The 21,449-nt window shown below is 38.4% G+C and overlaps 1 protein-coding gene across 1 annotated transcript; it reads right to left on the reverse strand.

Moving 5' to 3' along the window:
* Positions 1-4,460: 4,460 nt before the first annotated feature.
* ALG11 (ALG11 alpha-1,2-mannosyltransferase) lies at positions 4,461-18,433 on the reverse strand. The gene is made up of 4 exons (XM_051987383.1): positions 18,316-18,433; positions 13,543-13,773; positions 5,686-6,617; positions 4,461-4,749 (listed from the first exon to the last, which is right to left on the reverse strand). The coding sequence occupies exons 1-4, from the start codon at positions 18,357-18,359 to the stop codon at positions 4,481-4,483; spliced, it is 1,476 nt and encodes a 491-aa protein (XP_051843343.1). The 5' UTR covers positions 18,360-18,433; the 3' UTR covers positions 4,461-4,480.
* Positions 18,434-21,449: the final 3,016 nt, after the last annotated feature.

The raw sequence follows: 21,449 nt of genomic DNA on the forward strand, positions 1-21,449 counted from the left end.
TTAATATTGATATTACTTCATTATCTATGTTGCCTTTTCTTCCTTACCTCTTTTAATTAGATTTATTTTTGCTTTTGCTTGATTTGAGATCAAGATCATTATTTCTGCTATTTTTCACTTCAGCTGAAGCATAATAGATTCTGCTCCATCCTTTCCCCTTTACTTCTGTATGTTTCCCTCTACTTTAAATGTGTTTCTTGTAAAAATATAGAATTCTGGTTTTTAATCCTCTCTGCTATCTAATTACATTTTATGGGAAAGTTCATCCCATTCACATTAACAGTTAAGATTACTAACTCCATATTTCCCGCTGTCTTATTTTTCCCAAGTTGTACTTTTCTCTCTGCTTTTACCCTTTCCCTTTTCACCAGTATTCTGCTTCTATTGCAGTTTTTTTTTTAATACTGTTAAATTATGTAGGGGGATGAAAGAAGCAAATTTGCCACTAACTGTGATTGACATAGTTACATAGGTGAAAATCAGTTCTTAAAATTACCTTTAGAGGCAGAAACTACAAAAAAATAACTAAACAAAGAACAAAGCCTACTTACTTCATTGCATACATTTATAAATAAGAGTTAGATTTCTAAAAAATACACTTTTATGCATACAAGTCTTTATAACAAAACATTAATTCTTATAATGTAATCTTCCTAAATACAAAAAAAAAAAAACCTTGAAATAAGTCATAAAATGTAGTATATAAAACTGGTAACATGCTAAACATTTTTTCTTACTAGTATTATCTAGACTTATGTAATTTTTTTGTGCTAACATCCAAATTAAAACAAGACAAAGCATTGGTTTCTGACAATCATAACTTTTCACAACATATGAAATCTATAGTACTATAAATACTGTACAGCAAATAAAATTTTTAAAAGAAAAACATTTTTAAATCTCAATCTTACTTTCCACTGTGTCAAATGATGTCAGAGCATTGTCTAGTATATTATAGCAACTTCTGAAAACCAAGGGAGAAGTTATAGGAATTTTAGTCTTTGCACTTGGAAAACACAACTAGACTTCACTTAATAATGACTTGCAGTGTGCTTGGGGGCAGAATTGCAATACAAAACTTAAGAGTTTAAAGGGAAACAATGAAAATGTGCTTGATTCCACAATGGTAGAATGAAAAAGACTAGTGAAAGGCATAGTAGGATACCAAGGGATAGGATTCCACAAACTTGCATACATTGCACCTTTTTCTTTTTTTAATCTACTGCACATAGCTTCAAATGTGCAAGGTTACCAACCTGAAATGAAAATGAGGTTATTAATGAAATCACACTAATGCTTGAAGTCATGAAAATTAAATGCACAAATGCTGAAGGCTGCCCATAGTGAAAAATTATAGAAGCAGATAGTCATAGGGCCTCCCACCCCTTGTAAAGATATTAGAGTATGATGTCAGGCACTTTAAATATTAGCATTTGTGATTATTTCATGTTTAAAGAAATTCACTGGAGGGAGACATATAAATTGATATGGACCTTTGTTCTTGATAAGTGACTTTTATGTCATATCCCAGAATTGATTTCCTTTTTTTATACATATTGTTTTCCCCACCAGATTCTTATAGTCTACTCTCTTCCTTTCAAATTTCTTTTCTGGCTATGCTAAAGAGGTAAACTATGATTTAAAAATATAAAGAAGTAAATTATGATTAAAAAACTGCTAATGGGATGAGATAAACATGGTATGAATATAAAGAGCCTAAGATCTAGTTCCAGCTTTTCCCTTATCTGGGTGATCTGAAAATCAACTACTTTACATATATCTCTTGCTTGATTTTTTTCCTACCTCAATCTTCAGCAATCATCTAGTTCTTTACTGATCTGGCATCTATTGCCAGCCATATCTGGACAATGTTTATATTAGCTTCCTATCACTATGATAATGGCTACCTCCACCTTGAAGTTTAATCTTAAAAACATTTTTTAGCTTGAATGTTACATTCCACTGTATCAGTAGTGGTGTGAGTGATGTAACATAGCTTTTAGGGGAGATAGCAATAATTTTAAGGTCTCCTGTCCTTAGGGGCTTCTGTTCTAACAATAACTCAGTGATTACAAGTCCTCTGGCTTTGGAATCTGATCCTGAGCCCTCCCACAGCCAATTTAAGAATACTATCATTCTAACAATCTGATTCTGAAGACTTCTGGCCTCTGGATAGTCCCACGGATCGGATTCCTAAAAAAATAGTGAACCAACCACTCCTCAGTTCTTTGCTGACTTGTCCGATGGATAATCTGTTGGTCAGTGATAGCCCAATCCCACAGACCACTCCTACTTCTGGGCCATAAAATTAGCATGCGTATAACACCAACTAGATAAATTTGTCTGCTTGCTTCTGTTTCTTTCCTAAATTCTCTTGGAATTAGACTGCTTTAGTTGCCATTACAATTACAATAAATCTTGCCCCTTGACTTGGAAATAGGTTCAAGCCTGCAAATTCTCAAGACACTTCCTGACATTGGTCTGTGACTCAAACTTTTGGGGTCCCTTTCCAACCTCAATACAAAGGTGTTGTACAGTAAATTATACTGCTGTAAACATTTCTGTCTTGGCCACTTTCTGAAGTCCCAAGAAAAGTTGGATGGACTTTAGTCACTGAAATCTGAAGATGCCCAAAGATGCTGATAGAACCAGCAGAGTCCAAAGGACCTGCATTATGCTTTGGGGGTAGAATTCCAAATTGACAAAGGGGTAGGAAAAATTCAATATTACATCAAATTTAACTTTTGAGAGATTTTTTTTGGGAGATATGTAAATTTGGAAAAGGCAGAATAATGGCAGAGCACTGGTTATTATTTAGACCAGCTCTTTTATGCAAATGAGAACTCTCTAGAACCTAGGGTTCTCTGTTTATTTCACTCCATTAGCTGATCTTTCTAGAGCCAATAGCAGTGTAGATTTATTTGGGGGAGTGGGAATCAACGTGAAGCTTGGCTGAAACCTGCCAGAAAGGAGTGGGCTAGTCGAGGCACTTGTCAAACAAAGCAGCAGGGGCCTGGGTTGGAGTTCCTGGGCTAAGACATTGTCTGCTTCCAGCAGCAAGGCAGCTTAGCTTCCGTGGGAAGTTCCCAGGGAGAAGGGAATAAAAAGGATTATTTTTGATTGTCACAGAGAGCAGTTGCTAATGGTTTAATGTCATCTTGGAGATCTTTAGTGAGTATTCTAGGTCTGCTGTTAGTTCTGTGTTTTCAGTATCTTGACTAGGTAGAGAATGGGGAAGAAATATCTTGACTAGGTAGAGAATTGGGAAGAAATTCAATAGGGAAAAACGTAAAGTCTAATGTTTCTCTTGGGTTCAAAAAACCAACTTCACAGAGAGTGTTCAATTCTCAGAAGCTGAGTTTTGGAAGGATGTTGATAAGCTGAAATTTACCTAGAATGGATAGTTCTTGATCTGGGTCCATGAAAATTAAAAAAAAATTTTTTTTATGACTATATTTCAATATAATTAATTTCCTTCATAATCTTCTAGTATATTTTATGCATTTGAAAACATGATTCTGAGGTGGCCATAATCTTCACCAGACTGCCAGAGGCTTCCAGGACACTAAAAAGGTGAAGCCCTGACCTTGAGGAAAGCTGCCAAGATGGAACAAGTTCTTGCTACATGTTATATAAGAAACAGCTGAAGAAAATGGAGTCATTAAACCTGGGGACTATGAGTGCCAACTTTAAGAACATTAAAGGCTTTCTTGTGGGAGAGGAACTAGGAGTAATGGCTGGAAGTCACTAAGGGGCAATTATGGGTCTATGTTTGGAAAATCTCCCTCACAATTAAGAGTTCTGGAAAGGTGAAAGGACTACCTTGGGAGATAGAGAGGAGTTCTAACACGAGCTCTTTTAGCCAAGCCTGGGTAATCACTTGAGTATGTTGTACAGCAGGGGTGTCAAACCCCCATGCAAGTGGCAAGACCCAGATTAAAATGTAATTGGGAAATGTGCAAATTGTGGTAGATGATGTTAATCTGTCCTTTTTAAAGTCAATATACAACTCTATGGTTCTATTTCTATTTAAATTTTATACCATGGTAGAGCATTCTTTATGTAAAGATGGCCACTGAGGTTCCTTCAAACTCAAATTCTATAATTATATAAATCACTGGTCAAGAATTAGGCAATCAAATTAACTCTCCCTAAATCTATTGTGTGTGTATGTGTACATATGTGCTGAATAGTAGTGAATTAGAATATATTAAATGGTTATTAAGTTGCAGATGAATTTTAGCCAATGAAATACTTTTTCTTGAAAAATGTAAAATTTCTGGCCAGAAACTAAGTCAAAAAATTTAGATTTTTTTTTTCTCATAAGACAGTTCATTAAAAACAAAAGGATATATATTTTAATTTAAATTATTTTTCTCTTCTTTACAAACTCAAATAAACATGACACTGCGTGGGGTGACTTTATTAAAACAGGGAATAAAAGTCTAGAAAAATGTAAAGGCATTTAATCATACGTTTATTACAACAACTTCTCTATAACTGAGAGGAATGACACTTCAAATTCTTCATCAGAAAATCTGCTTACAGATTGACGAGCATTCTCCCTTATTTGAAGCCTCTTTTCAGGAGACAAAGAAAGGATATATGCCATCTTTTCAGCATAATCTTCTTCATTTTCTGCCAGGAATCCAGTTATATTATCTTCATAAGGTATAACAATATCAAGCATTGGGCCTCCTGAATTGTGAGCCAGAATTATTGTCCCAGCAGCCATACATTCCACAACCCCTATAGAATACATAAGAATCAACAAGAAAAATTATTACCAAAGGCATTATATCATAATTTCCCATGTGTGTCCACTAAAACAAAGGTTACTAGAGACCATTTATGAATTCAGTATTCCAAATTTAGAAAGTGATATTTGCGCAGACATAAAAATAGCCTAACTAGATGTTAAAAAATTAAGACGAAACAAACATTTTAGGCTTTTAAAAATGCTTTCTAGTACTGTTCTTTAATGTTATACTGTGGGGAGGGAGGGTGGATGAATAAAAATAGCAGAATATTAGGAAATGAAAAAACGCAAAATAAAAGTTTGTTGAGAGAAAAATAGTATAAAAAAAGAAAAAGCAGCAGAGAGATAAGAGTAGTAAATAGAGATAATAAAGAAAAAAATTGACATACTATGTATTAGGAATAGTAAAGGAGTTTTGGTTTGCTTCAGCTTAGCGATTCCTATTCTCAGGAATCTCTGATGGGACTCTTCTTAGATATATAAAACAAAGATTATTTGGTGTATAATATCAATATTGTACTAAATGGATTAGGAAAACAGTTTCTGTGACATAAATTCAGTTACAGGTACTATATAAATAGAAAATAAAGTAGTACTCCCTACTAAAAGAGGAAGCAGGATTCAGAATGAGGCAAGTCTATCTCAAAATTCATGAAATGGTACAGATTAAGTATTCTTAGTTCCTAAGTCAAATATCCTTAGTTCCTGGTTTAGGTTGAAAAACATTCCAAGAAAGGGAAATTTAAGAACAAAAGCATGGAATGAGATGGTTTATTAAGTGATGTAGCCAGAGTTCATTGTAAGGAGCCATATCTTTTTAGGGAGGTCTTAAGGGGTGTGTGAAAGCAAAGCTCCAATCTATTTTAACTAGAACTTTAAAAATGTCATTAAGGTACCAAGAAAGGTCTTTGAAGTTCAAAACTCACCAATTCCAAAATGCTCATTCCACATAGTATGAAGGCCAATTGTTGCTTTCGACAAATAATACTTGACTTCTTCAAATGGAATATTGATTTGAAACTCCACATTTTCTTGAACTTTTAGGTCTTCACAAAGCTTTTTAAGCTCATTTACCCGTTTTTCATCATCTATGTTACGACAACCTCCAATTAAGATAAGTTTAAGTGAAGAAGAATAATCTGGAGTCATCTTTCCCAGCAACTTCTCAAAGGCTCTGATCTGCAAAGAATGGTTCTTTTCAGGCCTGAATTGGCCAATTGATACCACTATAACTTCTGAGGGTGTCTCTTCTTCTTTAAGTAATGGAATGTCCAAAAATGTTTTCACATCACAAGGGGGATAAACAATATCACAATTCTGTACCTTCCAGAGGGACAGAATATGGTTTAGAGTCCAGGAAGAATTGACCATGACTACATCACTGCAAGATCCAACCAATCCATAAAACAAAGCAAATAAATAATAGTAGATGAGCTTCACTTTGCTGAGAAAATAATTTTGGGTAATAAAGGTTGCATTGTTAAATCTAGCATTTTGATTTCTCACAACAGAGAGCATATCAATACTGATGGTGGGATAATGGACATAACATCCAACTTTGCAGCCTCCTAAATACTTAAACAGTGGCAATGTAAAAGCATAACCCATGGAGTCAATGTAAATATCAGGCACGCACTTCCTAAGAGCTTCCCAGCCAAGAAAAATGGACCCGACGGTCTGGCCCAGCAGAGTAAAGTGAGGATAGAGTGATGCTTCCACAAGGTACCGTTTTCTTAAAAACACAAACTTCACTGGATGTTCTAATTTGATGTTGAATCTTCTGAAAGCCTCATCTAGGATTTGTTCACCAGTGACATTTTTATCACCAGTATAAACAACATAAGTTGCTTCATCATACCTAAAAAAAAAAAACAAAAAAAAAACAAAACAAAAATCACTTAATTTAAAACTGGAAATTACAGGAAATTTTTTGTTTTCAATTACTTAATAGGTTTTTTTTTAGGCTATTTAAATGGTCTTCAGGGTTTTATCAATTGTCTAATATTACTGGTAGACTTGATTTAGTTTCTTCCTTTAGCCTATGTTTTTTGATCCAAATTTTAACAGCACTTAATTTTTTGGGAGTAAATACCACTTAATGTAACAACTTTAGATATTCATAAATAGGCCATGTAGCCTTTAAAACTAGAGAATAGGTTTGTTTGTTTTTTTTGTATATTCTAAAGCACAGCACTTTGTCAATAACAAATACTAATACAAAGTGCTAGACTTAGTACAGAATTTTCACTTTTTAAAAAACACCTTTCATTTAAAGTTTTATTCAGGGTCTAAGTCATGCAATTAGATGGAATTATTATATAATCACATAACCTTAAGAGTTGGAAAGGTTCCTAGATGTTTTGTGTCACCTGTATTTGAAGCAGGAGAATCCATTCTACAACATGGACAAATGGTCATCAAGTCTCTGCTTCCAGTCCTCTAGAAATAAAGAATCTATTTTCTCCTGAGGAAATTCATTTGCTTTAGCAAAACTCATAATTTTTTAGTTTTTTCTGTTTCTCTCTTGCAGCTAAAATCTGCTTGTAACTTCCATAGATTTCTCCTAACTTTGCCTTTTAGACCAAAACAGAATAAGTCTTATTTCTATAGCCTTTAGGATAGAAAATAAGTTCACATGCCTCTCTCCTCTTCTTCCACCTACCAAATGTTCTATTCTAACCAATATTTATATGACATTGTCTATTTCCATCATCATCCAGATTGCCTTCATCTGCACATGCACTAGTTTATGTCTGCCCTAAAATGTGTAGCTTGCATTGTACACAGTATTTCATATGTGGCCTGATCAGGGAAAAGTACAACAGAACTGTAGCAGGACACCTTCCCCATACCAACTTTGCTTATTGCAAACTAAAAATTGTATTAATGTTTTGGCTGACACAAAACTTATATTGGCCTTGTAGTCCATCAAAAATACCCTGGTCCTTTTTATCTATACTGTTGCCACCTTTATGCTATACTTATACGGCTGGATTTTTGAATATAGGTGAATGTCACTATTACATTTCATCTTATATTCAGCATACTGTTCCTTTCTATTATTATTATTATTTTTTGCTACTTTTACAATAGTGACTTTTGATGTGGCTGTTGATAATTATATTTTGGAAATAAGTGAAATTAATTTTCCTGTTCATAGGAGAAACTCCCAGATAAGTAATCTCATTCAATTCAATTGGAGATCTTGGCATAATCATTATCCTCACTTGAGTTGAAAATTAGTCCCTCAAATTCATGTGGAGATTGGCTTCTGCCTGCCTAGGCCAAAGAAACCCAATATATCAAATGCTATGTGCCCAGACCTTTTGCAAAAGTCCTAACAGGATTTTGCCCACTAAGAAACCTGTTTTCTTAGTATAATAAACCCATTCTTGCCACAAACCTCAAGTCTGTATTCATTGGGGTTTGTGAATTCTTTCACAATGTCTATGGACCAGCCAGGGGATCCCACTGCTGTCAGGGGATCTCTCAACCCTCATTTCTCACACCTCAAAATTTGGTGGCCCATATGGGGATCCCTGAAATTCTGGCTGAGGTAAGCCTTCTCTTGTTGTTGTCTATTCTATAACCGGGACAGCCAAACACCTGGTAAGATTGGGCTGTTAGAGCTTCATGCTCAGCAGAATTCTCTGGCTGGGGATGCTCAGACTGGGAATTCCTGCATTTCTGACAAGAGTCCCCTTAACCAGGGAACTCTGTCATCTCCCTCTCTAGGAAGCCTGAGAGAGGATGAGGTGCTACAGAATCCAGGAAAATCTAAGACTTGTGGCAAAATGGGACAATCTGCCTCTGTCTCTATTTCTAAAGATTCTCCTTTAGGCTGTTTCTTAAACAGAGACAAATTCAGCTTAAAAGTTTAAATTAAAATAGCACTGCAGAAAGCTGCTTAAATTCGATGGAGAGAAATCAAAATTAGATATTAACTTTTTAAATAACTACCTTCTTTCCACTCCCCTAGGGACACAGGCTCCCTCTGAATGCCTTTCAAAACCACCTCTAACCAAAGACAGGACCTTATATCCGATAATATTTCTTTAACTATCTCCCTCACCTGAACCAGATTCTGAGACTTCCCAACCCCCACTCCGCAATCCCTCTGATACAAGAAGTGGGATCCTCTTTTCTCTTCTTCAGGAAACTGAGTTAGCCACCTCTTCTTACCTCTGCCCTGAGAGAAGCAGCAGATTCTCAGAGAGAGACACTCTGAGTAGAGGTGTCTCTTTCAATGTCAAATCTCAATCTCTTCCTGGAGAAACTCTGAGGACTCCACCCAGTTTTTTGAAGGGTCCAAGGCCAATGCCCTCTTTGATCTTTCCTGGGGAGATGTTAATTTTTAAAAATCTGACCCAGATATATGGAGGAAGCTGCAAAAGCCAGCTTTGGGCCTTCAAATCTCTCCCATTCAGCTGTCAGAAACAGCTGTTGGAGTCTTTAATAATAGGGAGCAAACTGCAGCAGAGGAAAAAGACTGCAGAGTTAAAGCGAGAATTGGAGAACAGTCCCATATTTTGGCTGCTATTTTTGGGAAACATAGGGGTTTATGCTTCAGGTGTGATGGCCAGGACCATCTGACCCAAAAGTGTCCGCCAAGGAAACTTCCCAGTCCTTGCCCTGAGTGCAACCAGGAAGGACTGCCCACAGGGGACAAGCTGTCCCCCTCCCCCTACACTCCCTGCCCTCCGGCAGGAATTTGGAGCTTGGTCAAACTCCCCTTCACTCCACCACAACAGCCTAACATCCAGATATGGCCAGTGAGATCACTGAATTTCTTTTTGCTATGGGACTTCTCCTTCCTTGATGCTCTGGCACTCTGGTGTCACTTGCCCCTAAATATAAATTAAATAAATCCCCATAAAATGGGAATTAAAGGGAAACTTAAGAATTATTTGGAGATTTTCCCTCTATCCTGCCAGTTTGGTGACCTGTAAATAAACAATTATTTCTTCTTATTCCCTCCTATGCTGCTCCCTTATTGGGGTGTGATTTAATGGTAAAATTAGGGACCCAATTTTCTATTCTCAGACCTCCAGATGGTCTTTTTGTGCTGCTCTGAAAGCCCTCCCACATTCCCTCTGAAATCTGGGAGAAAAGAGATTGCTCTGTCAAGCTTGAGAAAAGATGGGGCCAGGCCCTGGGGGTCTTAACTCAGGCCCTTAGATTTGATCCCAGCTCAGTTGTTATTTCTCAAAGAAACTGGCCCCGGTTTCTCTAGAATGGCTCTCCTGCCTTAGAGAGGTGGTTGACATGGCCCTTCTAACTGAAGAAGCCTCAAAACTCACTTTGGGGCAGCCATTGGAGGTTTTCACCTCCCCACTGAATTCAGAGCATTCTAGAAGCCAAAGGGCATCAGTGACTCACTAGTGGGCAGCTTATTAGATATCAGGCTCTCCTGCTAGACACTCCCGACCTGACTCTCTGAGTGTGTCACACTTTCAATCCTGCCACTTTGCTTCCCTGACAACACTCAAGTCAGGAAACTTCATTCATAATTGTGAGGAAGCTTTAGATTCTGTCTACTCCAACCGCCCTGACTTAAAGGACATTCCCCTTGACAACCCAGATGGTGAATGGTTTACAGACAGGTCGAGTTTTCTTGAAAATGGGGAAAGAAAGGCAGGATATTCTGTGGTGACTCTCAATAGTATCTTGGAGGCTAAGCCACTGCCCCCTGGGTCTTCTGCCCAGAAAGCCAAACTCACCGCCCTAACCCAGAGCTTTGGAACTGGGGAAGGGAATGAGAGTGAACATCTATACAGACTCCAAATATGCTTTTCACATTTTGCATGCTCAAGGGGCATTATGGCAAAAAAGGGGACTTTTGATAACAAAGAACCCTCCTATTAAACATGTAGGAAAAATGTCCATAAACCCAGAAAGGTTTCAGTCATACTTTGTAAAGGACACCAGAAGGGAGATTCACTTCTAGACAAGGGGAATAGGGTTGTAAATCTAACCACCTAAAACTGCTGTCCACTCATCCCTGACTATGGCACCTTTGGATCTCCCAGCTACCTGCTGTCTTATACCCCTTCTTATAGCCCGCAGGAACAAACCCTTTCTCCTTCTGGCTGGTTTCAAACACCCTTAAGCCTACTTTTAACTGTTAAACCTCCCCCTCTCCGGAAGCCTGTTCAGAGAAGGGGCACATATCCAGAGGAAGATTGGTTTCCAGTTGCTTTTGGTCTTTCTTGGCACCTTTACTAATTGTTAGGTAGAAGCTTTTCCCTGAAGGACTGAGAAGGCTCAGGAGGTATCAAGATGCTTGCTAAAAGAGATCATACCTCACCCAAACCTGCCTAGCCTTGAGAGGGACAAATAATCCAACTTTTACTTCTCAGGTACTATAGAGTACTTCTGTGAGCACTTTGGAGAAAGAAGGGTAAAATTATTTGTGTACTCCTTTCTCTCACTCTCACTTATCTTCCTAACTGTTCTTACTCCAAGGATGAGAACTTTGCTCCTAGCATCTTACTTTTCTGCTCACCTTCTGGTTCATAGGAGAAACTCCCAGATAAGTAAGCTCGTTCAATTCAATTGGAGATCTTGACTTGGGGCATAATCATTATTCTCTATATAGTTGAAAATTAGTCCCTTAAATTCATCTGGAGATTGGCTCCTGGTTCTGGGCCAAAGAAACGCAATATATAAAATGCTGTGTGCAGGGACTTTTTGCAAAAATTCTAACAGAATTTTGCCCACTAAGAAAGTTATTTTTTTAGTGTAACAAACCCATCCTTGCCACAAACCTTGAACCTGTATTCATTGGGGTTTACAAATTCTTTCGCAAAGCCTGCAGACTGGCCAAGGAATCCCATTGCTGTCAGAGGATCTCTCAACCCTCATTTCTCACACCTCAACAAAGTGACAGGCCCTACTCTGTTGTTGTTTGTCCTTCCTTCTCCAAGAGGATCTGGACATCGGGGGTGATGCCTGACATACAGGTGAGTTGGATTTAGATGAGGGAGACCTGGGCAAGGTCACCTGCCCCATTTTCCCCTCCAGAACCATCTGGGCCCAGCGGCCAGACACAGAACAGGAGATTGGAGATGGTCTTGGATGCAATGGGAGACCTCAGCCTTTACCAGATCTCCAGTTTGACTGAGGCCACACCCATTCAGAGATTAAAGCCAACAGGAGATTGAAGCAAAGAAAATTCTTTCACCTAGTCAAAAAAAAATCTGGGAGGGAAGAGACTCAGGATTTCTGAAGAAAGGACTGCTATTTACATTCAATCTGAGTCAAATCAAGCTCCAAACAATGACCAAATGGGGCTGAGCCAAAGAGCAACTTAGTGGTTTTGGCTCAAAGTCTGGTCTGCTCAGACCCAGGCTCTAGCTCAGAGCAGCCTCCTTTGGAGCTCTTCTTCCCAGGCTGGGCTGCAGGCTCCCTGAGGGAAGGCAAGGACCCTTTCTCTTTTCCAAGGTGTCTCCCCAGCACTTAGCGCAGTACTGGGTATACATTTGCTGACTGACATTCCTATTAGAATGTGGAAGGTGGAAGGCCTGGTCAGCCCCGTCCTGGAAGAGGAGAGTCTGATGTGGGCACTGGCCTAGGAGAGAAGGCAGGGGCTGGGGAGGGAGGAGGCCTGCTGCCCAGGGCTGTGGGTCTGACAGATGCAGGAGAGGACCAAAAAGCTGCCTGAACAAAGCCTACACTTTGAAAATCAAATGAGGCTGAAGAGGCATTTTCCTCTCCACAAAAACAACTGAACAATATTTGAAACACTTTCTTCTTTTTAAAATAGATTTTTACAGGATTAAAAGAAAAAAATCAAACATACTAATTTCATACAACTTTCTTCATAAATGTAACTTTTTTGGTAGAAATGATCCATTTCCTATGGGTAGTTATGGATTAAATTAATTCATGTTGATGATGATTCTAGAGTAGGTATTTTATATTCATTATTCAACCTTTTTTACAACTCACCTCCAGACCACAACAATGTAATAATCACCTATGAAGTGCACCTACATAATAGAGATGGCCTCTGAGGCAGGAAGACCTAGCATAGCAGCAAGTACCATTTCAGAACCACAGGTGTCCTAGGGTAAGTCAAGTGATCTTGAGGTGTCCCCAGGCAATTCTAAGGCCACAAAAGGCAGAGCAGTTCCAAAGAAATTAGATGTCTTATTTCCATATCAGAGGGAAGTGGGGACTCTCCTAAGTATAGAGTCCCAAACTAACCAGGTCTCTTCTGGGAGTGCACATAATGATCATCCTAGTCAAATACACCAGGAAATGGTAATATTTTCCAGCAATACCATTTGAAATTCAAAAGTATGAGAAAGATAATGGGTATGTATCTAAGAGAAGAATTCTAGAGAAAGTAGGCCAAGGAAATTCTAAAATGAGAGTAGGTGATATTTGTAATACAGCTTCTAGGGGAACAGCAATGATTTTGAGGTCCCCTTACTTCTGTGCTAACAATAAATAAGTAATCCTAAATCTAGCTTTGGAGTCTTCCGGCCTCAGGATAGCCCCATAAATCAAATCCCTGAGACAATAGTGAATAGACCACTCCTCAGTTCATGGCACAATTACAATAAAATTTTGCTTCTTGACTAGGAAATGGGTTCAAGCATTTTGAGACAGCTCCCGTCACCAGTCTATGACCCCAACTTCTGGGTCCCTTTCCCAACATCAACAGTACCAGAGAAGGAGAGATATTTCTGGGTGGGGGAGGAGGGAAGGAGATAATTTTTAATGGTGGGGGGGAGGGTGATAATGCTGAGATTTGCTTCAGAAAGATGCATACCTACTTTTTCTGCAGAGCTCGCAGGGCACACCACAAAACTCTCTCTCCTCCACCGCCAGCATTGCAGTACGGATGAAAAAATGCAATCACCCTCTGATTTTTTTTATATCTGTATGTTGAAACTGATTTTTTCTTTTTCTGTAGTGTTACTCTGATTGACCAAAGGACAAAAATCAAAAAAACACATAAAAGTCCGCTTATAATCAGTCCAGGAAAGAGGAAGGAGTTAAAAAGTCTGGAAAGGAAAAAAGATGAAATTAAGAATTCAATTCAATAAACATTTGTTATGTTCCTAATATGTGCAAGGTATTATGCCAAGTGCTAGAAATACAAAGACTGGGGGGTGAGAGGGGAAAACCAGTTCCTGACTTCAAATCATTTATAATACCCACCCACATGAATTTAACTGGAGCAAGGAAGAACTGTTTCAGTGTGGAGAAATCAAGAAAGGTTTCATAGATAAGATGGTACCTGAGTCTTGAATATAGAGAAGTATTTTAATAAAATGTGAAATAAGTGTGTTCCAATAAGGGATGGTTTGTGTAATAAATGGAGGCAGGATGAAATGAGGGGAATGGGGGGAACTTATAGTTTGGTTGGAACTCATAACACAGGAAGCAGGGCAGAGTGAAATAAGCTTGGATAGACAGGCTGTAGCTAGAAAGGTGAGAGGCCTTAAAGGTCAGAATAAGGAGTTTTGTAGTTTTTCCTATAAGAAATGCAGGCACAATAGAAATTTTTGAATATGGAAGCAATCTGGTTCAACCTGTGAATTTGAAAGATCATTTTTGCATTGACAAAAAGAGTTTAACAGGATAAGGGAAACAGGAAAATCCATTAGGAGTATTACAAAAGTCAAAAATCATTAAGTATCTACTGTGTGCACTGTGCTAACTGCTACAGAAACAAAATTTGGATAAAATGATCCTTCCTTTAATGGATTTTACTTATAGTCTAGTAGTGGGATAAGATAACTACAATACAAAATAACATGTAAATATATGAGTACAAATCAGGGGTTATGGAGATCTGAAGAGAGACTGTCAATACTGACTGAAAGGGATTACAGAAAGCTTCCTAGATATGAGTTGGAATTAAGAAGGAAGAAAAATTCTATGATAAATCTTCAACAAGTGGGAGTTTGGTGTGGGAAGGATGGGCATCCTGGGTTGAGGAACTCCAAATCTTCTATATATAAGTACTTTAAAAATGTTTGTTAAATTGAATTTAGGTATGTGGAATCTATAGGGCAGGAATAAAAGATACACCTGGAAAGGTGTGAATTGCAGACTAGAAGGTGAGGCAGAATAGTATAATGGAAGTGCAAGGTTCAAATCTGGTCTCTTGTCACTTACTCCTCCTTGGAGGACTGTGGGAAATTACTTGACCTCTGCAGGTCTTAGTTTCCTCATCCTATGAAATAAGGGAGATGGACTAGATTATCTCCAAGATTTTTTTTTCTAGTTCTAAACATATGATACTATGAACTTTACTCTATAGGTAAGGGAGTCATTGAATGGCTTTGAGCAGAAAGATGTCATGAGGATAAGTTTGGTAGCAGTGCGAAGGATGGCTAGGAGATGAGAAAATGAAGATCTATTTAAAAACTCTTGAAATAATTCTGGTGGACAGTAAAAGAGGATCACAAAAAGATCAGAATGTAAGAGATACAGGTAGTAGATCTGATAAGCCTTGTAAATAATTAGTTTGATATGAGAGGTACAGAAGTGTCAAAAACATCTTTGAAGTTTCATACATCACTCACATAATCCTTAACAGATACATTTCTTATGCACTTGTGCTATTTTGCACTACAGGTTTTTGTGAATATGCTTTACTTTTGCTAGAAGGCAAGTAAATTCTTTTTTAAATAGTTTCTTTTTTCAGAATAGATGCAAAAATAGTTTTCAACATTCATCCTTGCAAAACCTTGTGTTCCAAAATTTTCATCCTCTCTTCCCCACTCCCTTTCCTAGATAGCAAGTAATACAACAGATGTTAAACCTGTACAATTCTTCTATAATATTTCCATGCTGCATAAGAAACATCAGATCAAAAAGGAGAAAATGAGAAAACAAAAAACAAAAAACAAGCAAACAACAACAAAAAAGGGGAGAAAACTTTGTTGTGATCCACATTCAGTGCCAACAATTCTCACTGGATGCAGCTGGATGAAGCTGGCTCGCTCCATCACAAGTCTTTTGGAATTGGCCTGAATTACCATTGTTGGAAAGAGCCACCTTCATCAGAAATGATCACTGCATAATCTTGATGCTGCTTTGTACAATGTTCTCTTGCTTCTACTCAGTTCATTTAGCATCAATTCATCTAAGTCTTTCTAGGCTTTTCTAAAATCATCCATGCATGTAAATTCTTCCAAGGCAGGAACCAATTTATCTAAACTTTGTTTCTTCAGCACTGAACACAGTGAACATTGTAGGTAATGTTAAACTGGTACTATGGTACTGGTATGGAGCCAGAACAAGTAAAGAAAGAAATTAGATTTTTAAAAGAACAGAAGTAAGATTCAATGGGATAAATAATGATATTTTATAGTTTTGAACACAATCAAGTGAGAAGTGGAAATATAGCCATGCAAATATAAGAGATTGCTAAGGGAAACATAGGGAGAAAAGAATCATTACAAATATTGAGAACTACTGATATATGTTAGGGGAACAATTGCTTTAAGAGGCTATGATGAAAATGTGGGGGCCAGTATTAGAAACAAAAGGTGCAATCAGAGAATTTGGAGAACCAGGAGATTTTAAGGTTCCAAGAGTCATCAAAAGAGATAAAATAGAGGGTGGGGTAGGATTAGTGTCAAGATACTTTTTAATATATCTCACTAAAAATGTTCCCATGTTAAATTAAACAGCTAATTATGTAGTTATATTACCTTTTCATAATATGGAATCTTCTGGCAAAAAAAAAAAAAAGCATTGTTTTAAATTACAAAAAAATCAAGAAAAAAATGAAAACACCTAGGGAGCTACAAAGGAAATAGTCTTTCTCAAATTGCTCCAGACACTAGCTGTAGAGGGTCTGAATGAAGGTGGTGACTCAAAAAGGACAGATTAAAGAAAAAATGCCACAGCAGAGTATAAGTGTATGGGGCAAAGGAAAGAACCAATGATGACTTCAAGTGTATAAGTCTGAGAACCTGTAAAGAAGGGCCTCTTTAGACCTCTAAAAGAAATATGAATATAAAGAAGAGCATATTTTTGGAAAGAATCTTTGAGTTCAATTTTAAATTTGGAATGTGAAATGTTGGCAATACATACTGGAGAAGAAATACTTAAGATAATTTAAAATGTGGGACTGGAGATAAATGTTTGAGAGTCTTTTGCAGGGTTAATTGAAACCTTGGGAGCAGATGAGATCACAAAGAATGAGTAAAGGATCTGAGACTAGTTTTGGAAGTTGTCAATTCTTAGAATAGCAATGGACAAGAGTACTCATTTATACAGTGCTTTATAATTACATTGAGTAGAGATACTCAGTACTAGTTGTATAACATTGCACTAAACTCAGTTAACTTCAATGGGTTTCACTTGTCTTTAAAATGAGGAATTAGACTAGACCATTTCAAGGTCAGTGATGATATAATGGATTCTGCCCTAATGTAAATAACCAGGCTGTGGAGAGGAAGCTGCATTTGGAATTAGAGGACTTGTTGACTCTATGATCTGTAAGGTTCCCTCAGGCTCTTTTATGATCTATGATCCATGATCCTATGAATTTACAGCACTCTCTCCCACCTGCAAGCATTACCTAATGGTGCTACACAGTACCTATACATCTCTGAGAAACAGGATGCAGTGGCACTATTTGCCACATAAGGAAACGGATCCCTGGAAAGATTTTAATTCATTAAGATGCAGACACACATTAATGAGAATGAAATGCATATAATTAAGGAATTGATTACTGAAAATAACACTTGGAAGCATCTCTTGAAAACATTGCAGAGTAGAAACATACTTAAAGGGCAAAAGGATAATAATTTAATAATGACTGCAGTCCAGACATTATTGCACAACATGCAATCCATGTTCTCTATTTTGATAAGGACACGTCAATAAGCATTTATCAAGCACCTACTGGGTGCACTGCTAAGCTTTGGAACTATGAAGGTAAAAAGACAGTCTCGCCCTTAAGAAGATTACTTCTATTAGAGGCAAAGGTAGAGGAAAAATAAGATGTGAGAAAAGGAGATGAAGCCGTGGTTGGGAGGCGAACAAAATGCACGGATTGTCAGCGGGGTGCAACACCTGGGGAAGAAGGGACGGAAACCAAACCAGATTCCAAAGAGGAGAAGCTGGGAGTATAATCTTTACGGATTAAGCCATGCAGCTACCTGTCAACTAGTGCATGCAAAAGATTCATTTAGGAAGCTGGGAGAGCCAATTAAGCCGTGGCCGGGGTTGTTCTAAGGTGCAGGGCAGAGAGTTCTGGAATGAGAATCAGGGTCTGACTGTGCCACCTGCTGCCTCTGAAGCTACTCCCCTCACTGGGTCTCAGTATCTTCCTCTATTAGCAGGGGGGAGGTGGATTAAATGGTCACCAAAGACTTCGCAGCGACTGAATTATCATATTGAAGTCCACAAGAAACTACAAAATAAGCTCAGAGCAAGCGGAAGCGAAGCTGATGCTCAGTTAAGTTCCCTGCCCCCGTTCCAATATCAGACAGCCCTCCGCGGCCCCCGAGGAGCAGAACTCCCCAGAGCCCGGGACCCCCGAGGACGACTCCACCAAGTTAGCGCGGGCTCCTCACCTCATAAATTTGATCAGATAGTAAGTCCGCTCGCCCAACGCCATCTTCCACCGACCCCGGAACTGCTTCCCGGTCCTCCTCTCCCTATTGGTTCGCAGTGACGTATCATTAGCTCCGTCTTCCCTTGGAGCGAAGACCGAGTTACCTGATTAGTCCTTGGCAGTAGCTACGCATGCATCTTACGCCACTCTTCTCTTATCCAATAGTATCCCCAAGCGTCGTAGTGGCGCTAGATACTTAGTTGTCTCCCCGCCCCTTAACTGAGGAGGGGTGACGAACGGGAGGCGGAGTCTATCTAAGTGACGCAAAAGAGGGCGTGGTCTAGTAATTGGCCGCTGGAACGCTTCCAATCCCCGGGCTCCTCCTCCGCCATGCCCCCCTTCTTCCTAACAGCTTCCCCCCCATCCCCATCCCCATCCCCATCCCCCAGTTTGCTCTGGCTAGTAATACCCATCTCTGACGAATGGGAGTCTCTGATACTTTCTTATCGATCTCCAGAGTGCAGAGTCCATACTTATTATTGTTGTCTTTGAGACCCGGCGTATGAGTCCCGAGGCAGCGGCTGCGGCAGCCGCAGAGGCTGAGATCTGTACGGGGCTGGGAATCCGTAGGACAGGGACTCCAGTTCCCTCCTCCTCTTTCCCTAGGAATTCCAAACACAGAAGGTAGAGGCGGCCCAGCCCCTTTTATTCCTTAGCTCACACTCTCCTGTGGCCATTCTAGGGGAGCTGCCAGGCCTGGGGACCTCACGGTTCCCCTAGTTGATTCCTAGGATCTTACCTCCCTCTATATCACTCTCTCTCTCCCTACTATCACGTGCCTGCAGCCAAGGACTCCAGCCTCCAGCAGTGACCTAGAGAAAAGGTACTGGCACCCAAGATCCCTGCGTTAACTATCAAATAGTCTGGCTTGTCTTCTTTCTTTGTTTTTAAAATCCGTAAATGGAAACAGGGAAAAGCTTAATTAAGCAGGTTAAGGGTTTAGCTGTTAAGCCCTCTGCCACAAATGTGGGCTAAAGCCTGACCCTTTCATGCTTGAATGTATCAGCCATTAAAAAGGTTGGATCTGAAAGGTCTCTGGGGTATTCTGATGCTTGTGTGATTTAAGGGCAGGCAGGGAGTGTGGGTCCTGCTTGCTTTGAATTGGGACTTTAGGGATTTCTGGCCCCAGGAATTATATCCCTTTGTAATTTAGCTCTAACTATATGCCTTAGAGATTTTTTCAGCATTCTAGTTTCTGGTTCTCTGTCATTAAAACAAAAAACAACAACAACAACAACAACAAACACCACAAGTGTTTTTCTCTAGTCAGTTTGGTGATTTTCATGCTATTTCCAGACTTATTATAGAAGAAACTCTTAGAAGGGGGGATACCTGGAAAAGAAAATCAGATCCTAGCTAGAGGGAAAAGCGGACCACTCCAGAACTATTTCCAGCAAGGGAAAGTAAGTTTTTTTCATCTTTTCAATTGTGTTACACTTCTTTCATTCACTTAATAAGCTCACCTATAGAGAGAGTGTGTTATTCAAAATGCCTATGGTTATTGAAATCGGATGAGGAGGATATTCCCAGAATTTACAGTGATAAAGGAGAAGGAACTGTGAGAGAATAGGGATTGTCTTTTGCATTTCTTTGTCTCCCTAGCGCTTAGTAGATAGGGAAACTGAGATCTGGATCTGATTGGCTCAATAACGGAAATGAGTGCTTAATAACTTGTTGACTTGTTTTAGGCTCTGATACTTAGCACTTGTGGGTTAGGCAAGTCACTTAGTTTTTCTGAGGCTCAGTTTACCAACCTGTAAAATGAGTGAGTTGGAATAGATAATATTGTCTAGCTCTACATTTATCTGTTTTTCTGGCTCCGTCTATGCCATTATCCATATCTCTTTCAGTTCTGACCCTGCAGCTTTTAAAGATTACCTTGTTTCCAGATCATATCACACTATGGTACTTTTTCCCTGATATGTTTTCAGTTGTTCCTCAGAGACTGGGTTTTTTTTTTTAAATAATTATAGGAACTTCACTACCAGTAGGTTATTTGAGAGTAAATCACATCCAGATCTCTAGGCCTCAGTTTCCCTTTCTATAAAATGAGAAGATTACTTGCAAGAACTGCAAGGAATGCTAAAATACCTCAAGTCTCTTTTTTTTTTAAATGAACCTCATGTTTTTTCTTAATAGGTATTAAAATAATTTTAGAAGGTTTTGCTACAAGGATTCTGCCCAAGTTTTAATAATGATAATGATAATATCATTAATAATATAACTAACATTCATATAGCACTGGCCATGTACCAGGTTCTGTGATAAGTGCTTTACAAATATTATATCATTTGATTCTCAAAAAAAAAAAAAAAAAACAACCCAACTTGGGATACTCTTATTATCCCCGTTTTATTGTTGAGGAAACTGAAGTAGACAGAAGCTAAATAATTTGCCTGAAGTCTCACAGCTAGTTAGTATAGGAGTTACATTTGAACAGGAGATCTATCTAGTGCTCTATCCACTGAGCCACTACTTATCTAAAATTTTTTGTTGTAACTAAAGGAGTCCACCACTGTGGAAAAGTTTGAAGAGCAGAATCTTTCAGTTCCCCAATTGAAAAGATAGAGTTATGAAGTTACTTACTATTATACTTGTACTTTATGTGTACCTAATTTTATTGTTATTTAGGGTCCATCATGAGAGGTATAGCATTGGCTGGTAGGTGAGATAGTTCCTAATTGTCTTTTTTTTTTCTTTAGTATTTTCCCCCCAGTTACATGTAAAAACAATTATTAACATTTGTTTTTAAAACTTTTGAATTCCAGATTCTTTTCCATTTCCCCCAATTGTCTTATGTTATACAAATGAGTAAGTGGAGTTACTCATTTGAACATGATTCTAAGTATGATGCAGGACTAGCTACTGCACTTTGAGGTTTCCAGTGGTCTAAAGATTAATTTCGTTTAATGCTTATTTTTATATTATGATAGTGTTTGTGCTTATGGTTTCTTTTTGAATGTTTCTGGTTTATTTCTGGAATCTCTGTTGTTCCTAAAAAAATTCTTTCAAACTTTCAGAATAAAGCTCACAAACTCTATCCTTTATGAATTCATCCCTGCCTACTCTATCCACAGTGATCTCACCTTTTTT

The sequence above is a fragment of the Antechinus flavipes genome, chromosome 3, assembly GCF_016432865.1.
Source record: "Antechinus flavipes isolate AdamAnt ecotype Samford, QLD, Australia chromosome 3, AdamAnt_v2, whole genome shotgun sequence".
NCBI classification, from domain to species: domain Eukaryota; kingdom Metazoa; phylum Chordata; class Mammalia; order Dasyuromorphia; family Dasyuridae; genus Antechinus; species Antechinus flavipes.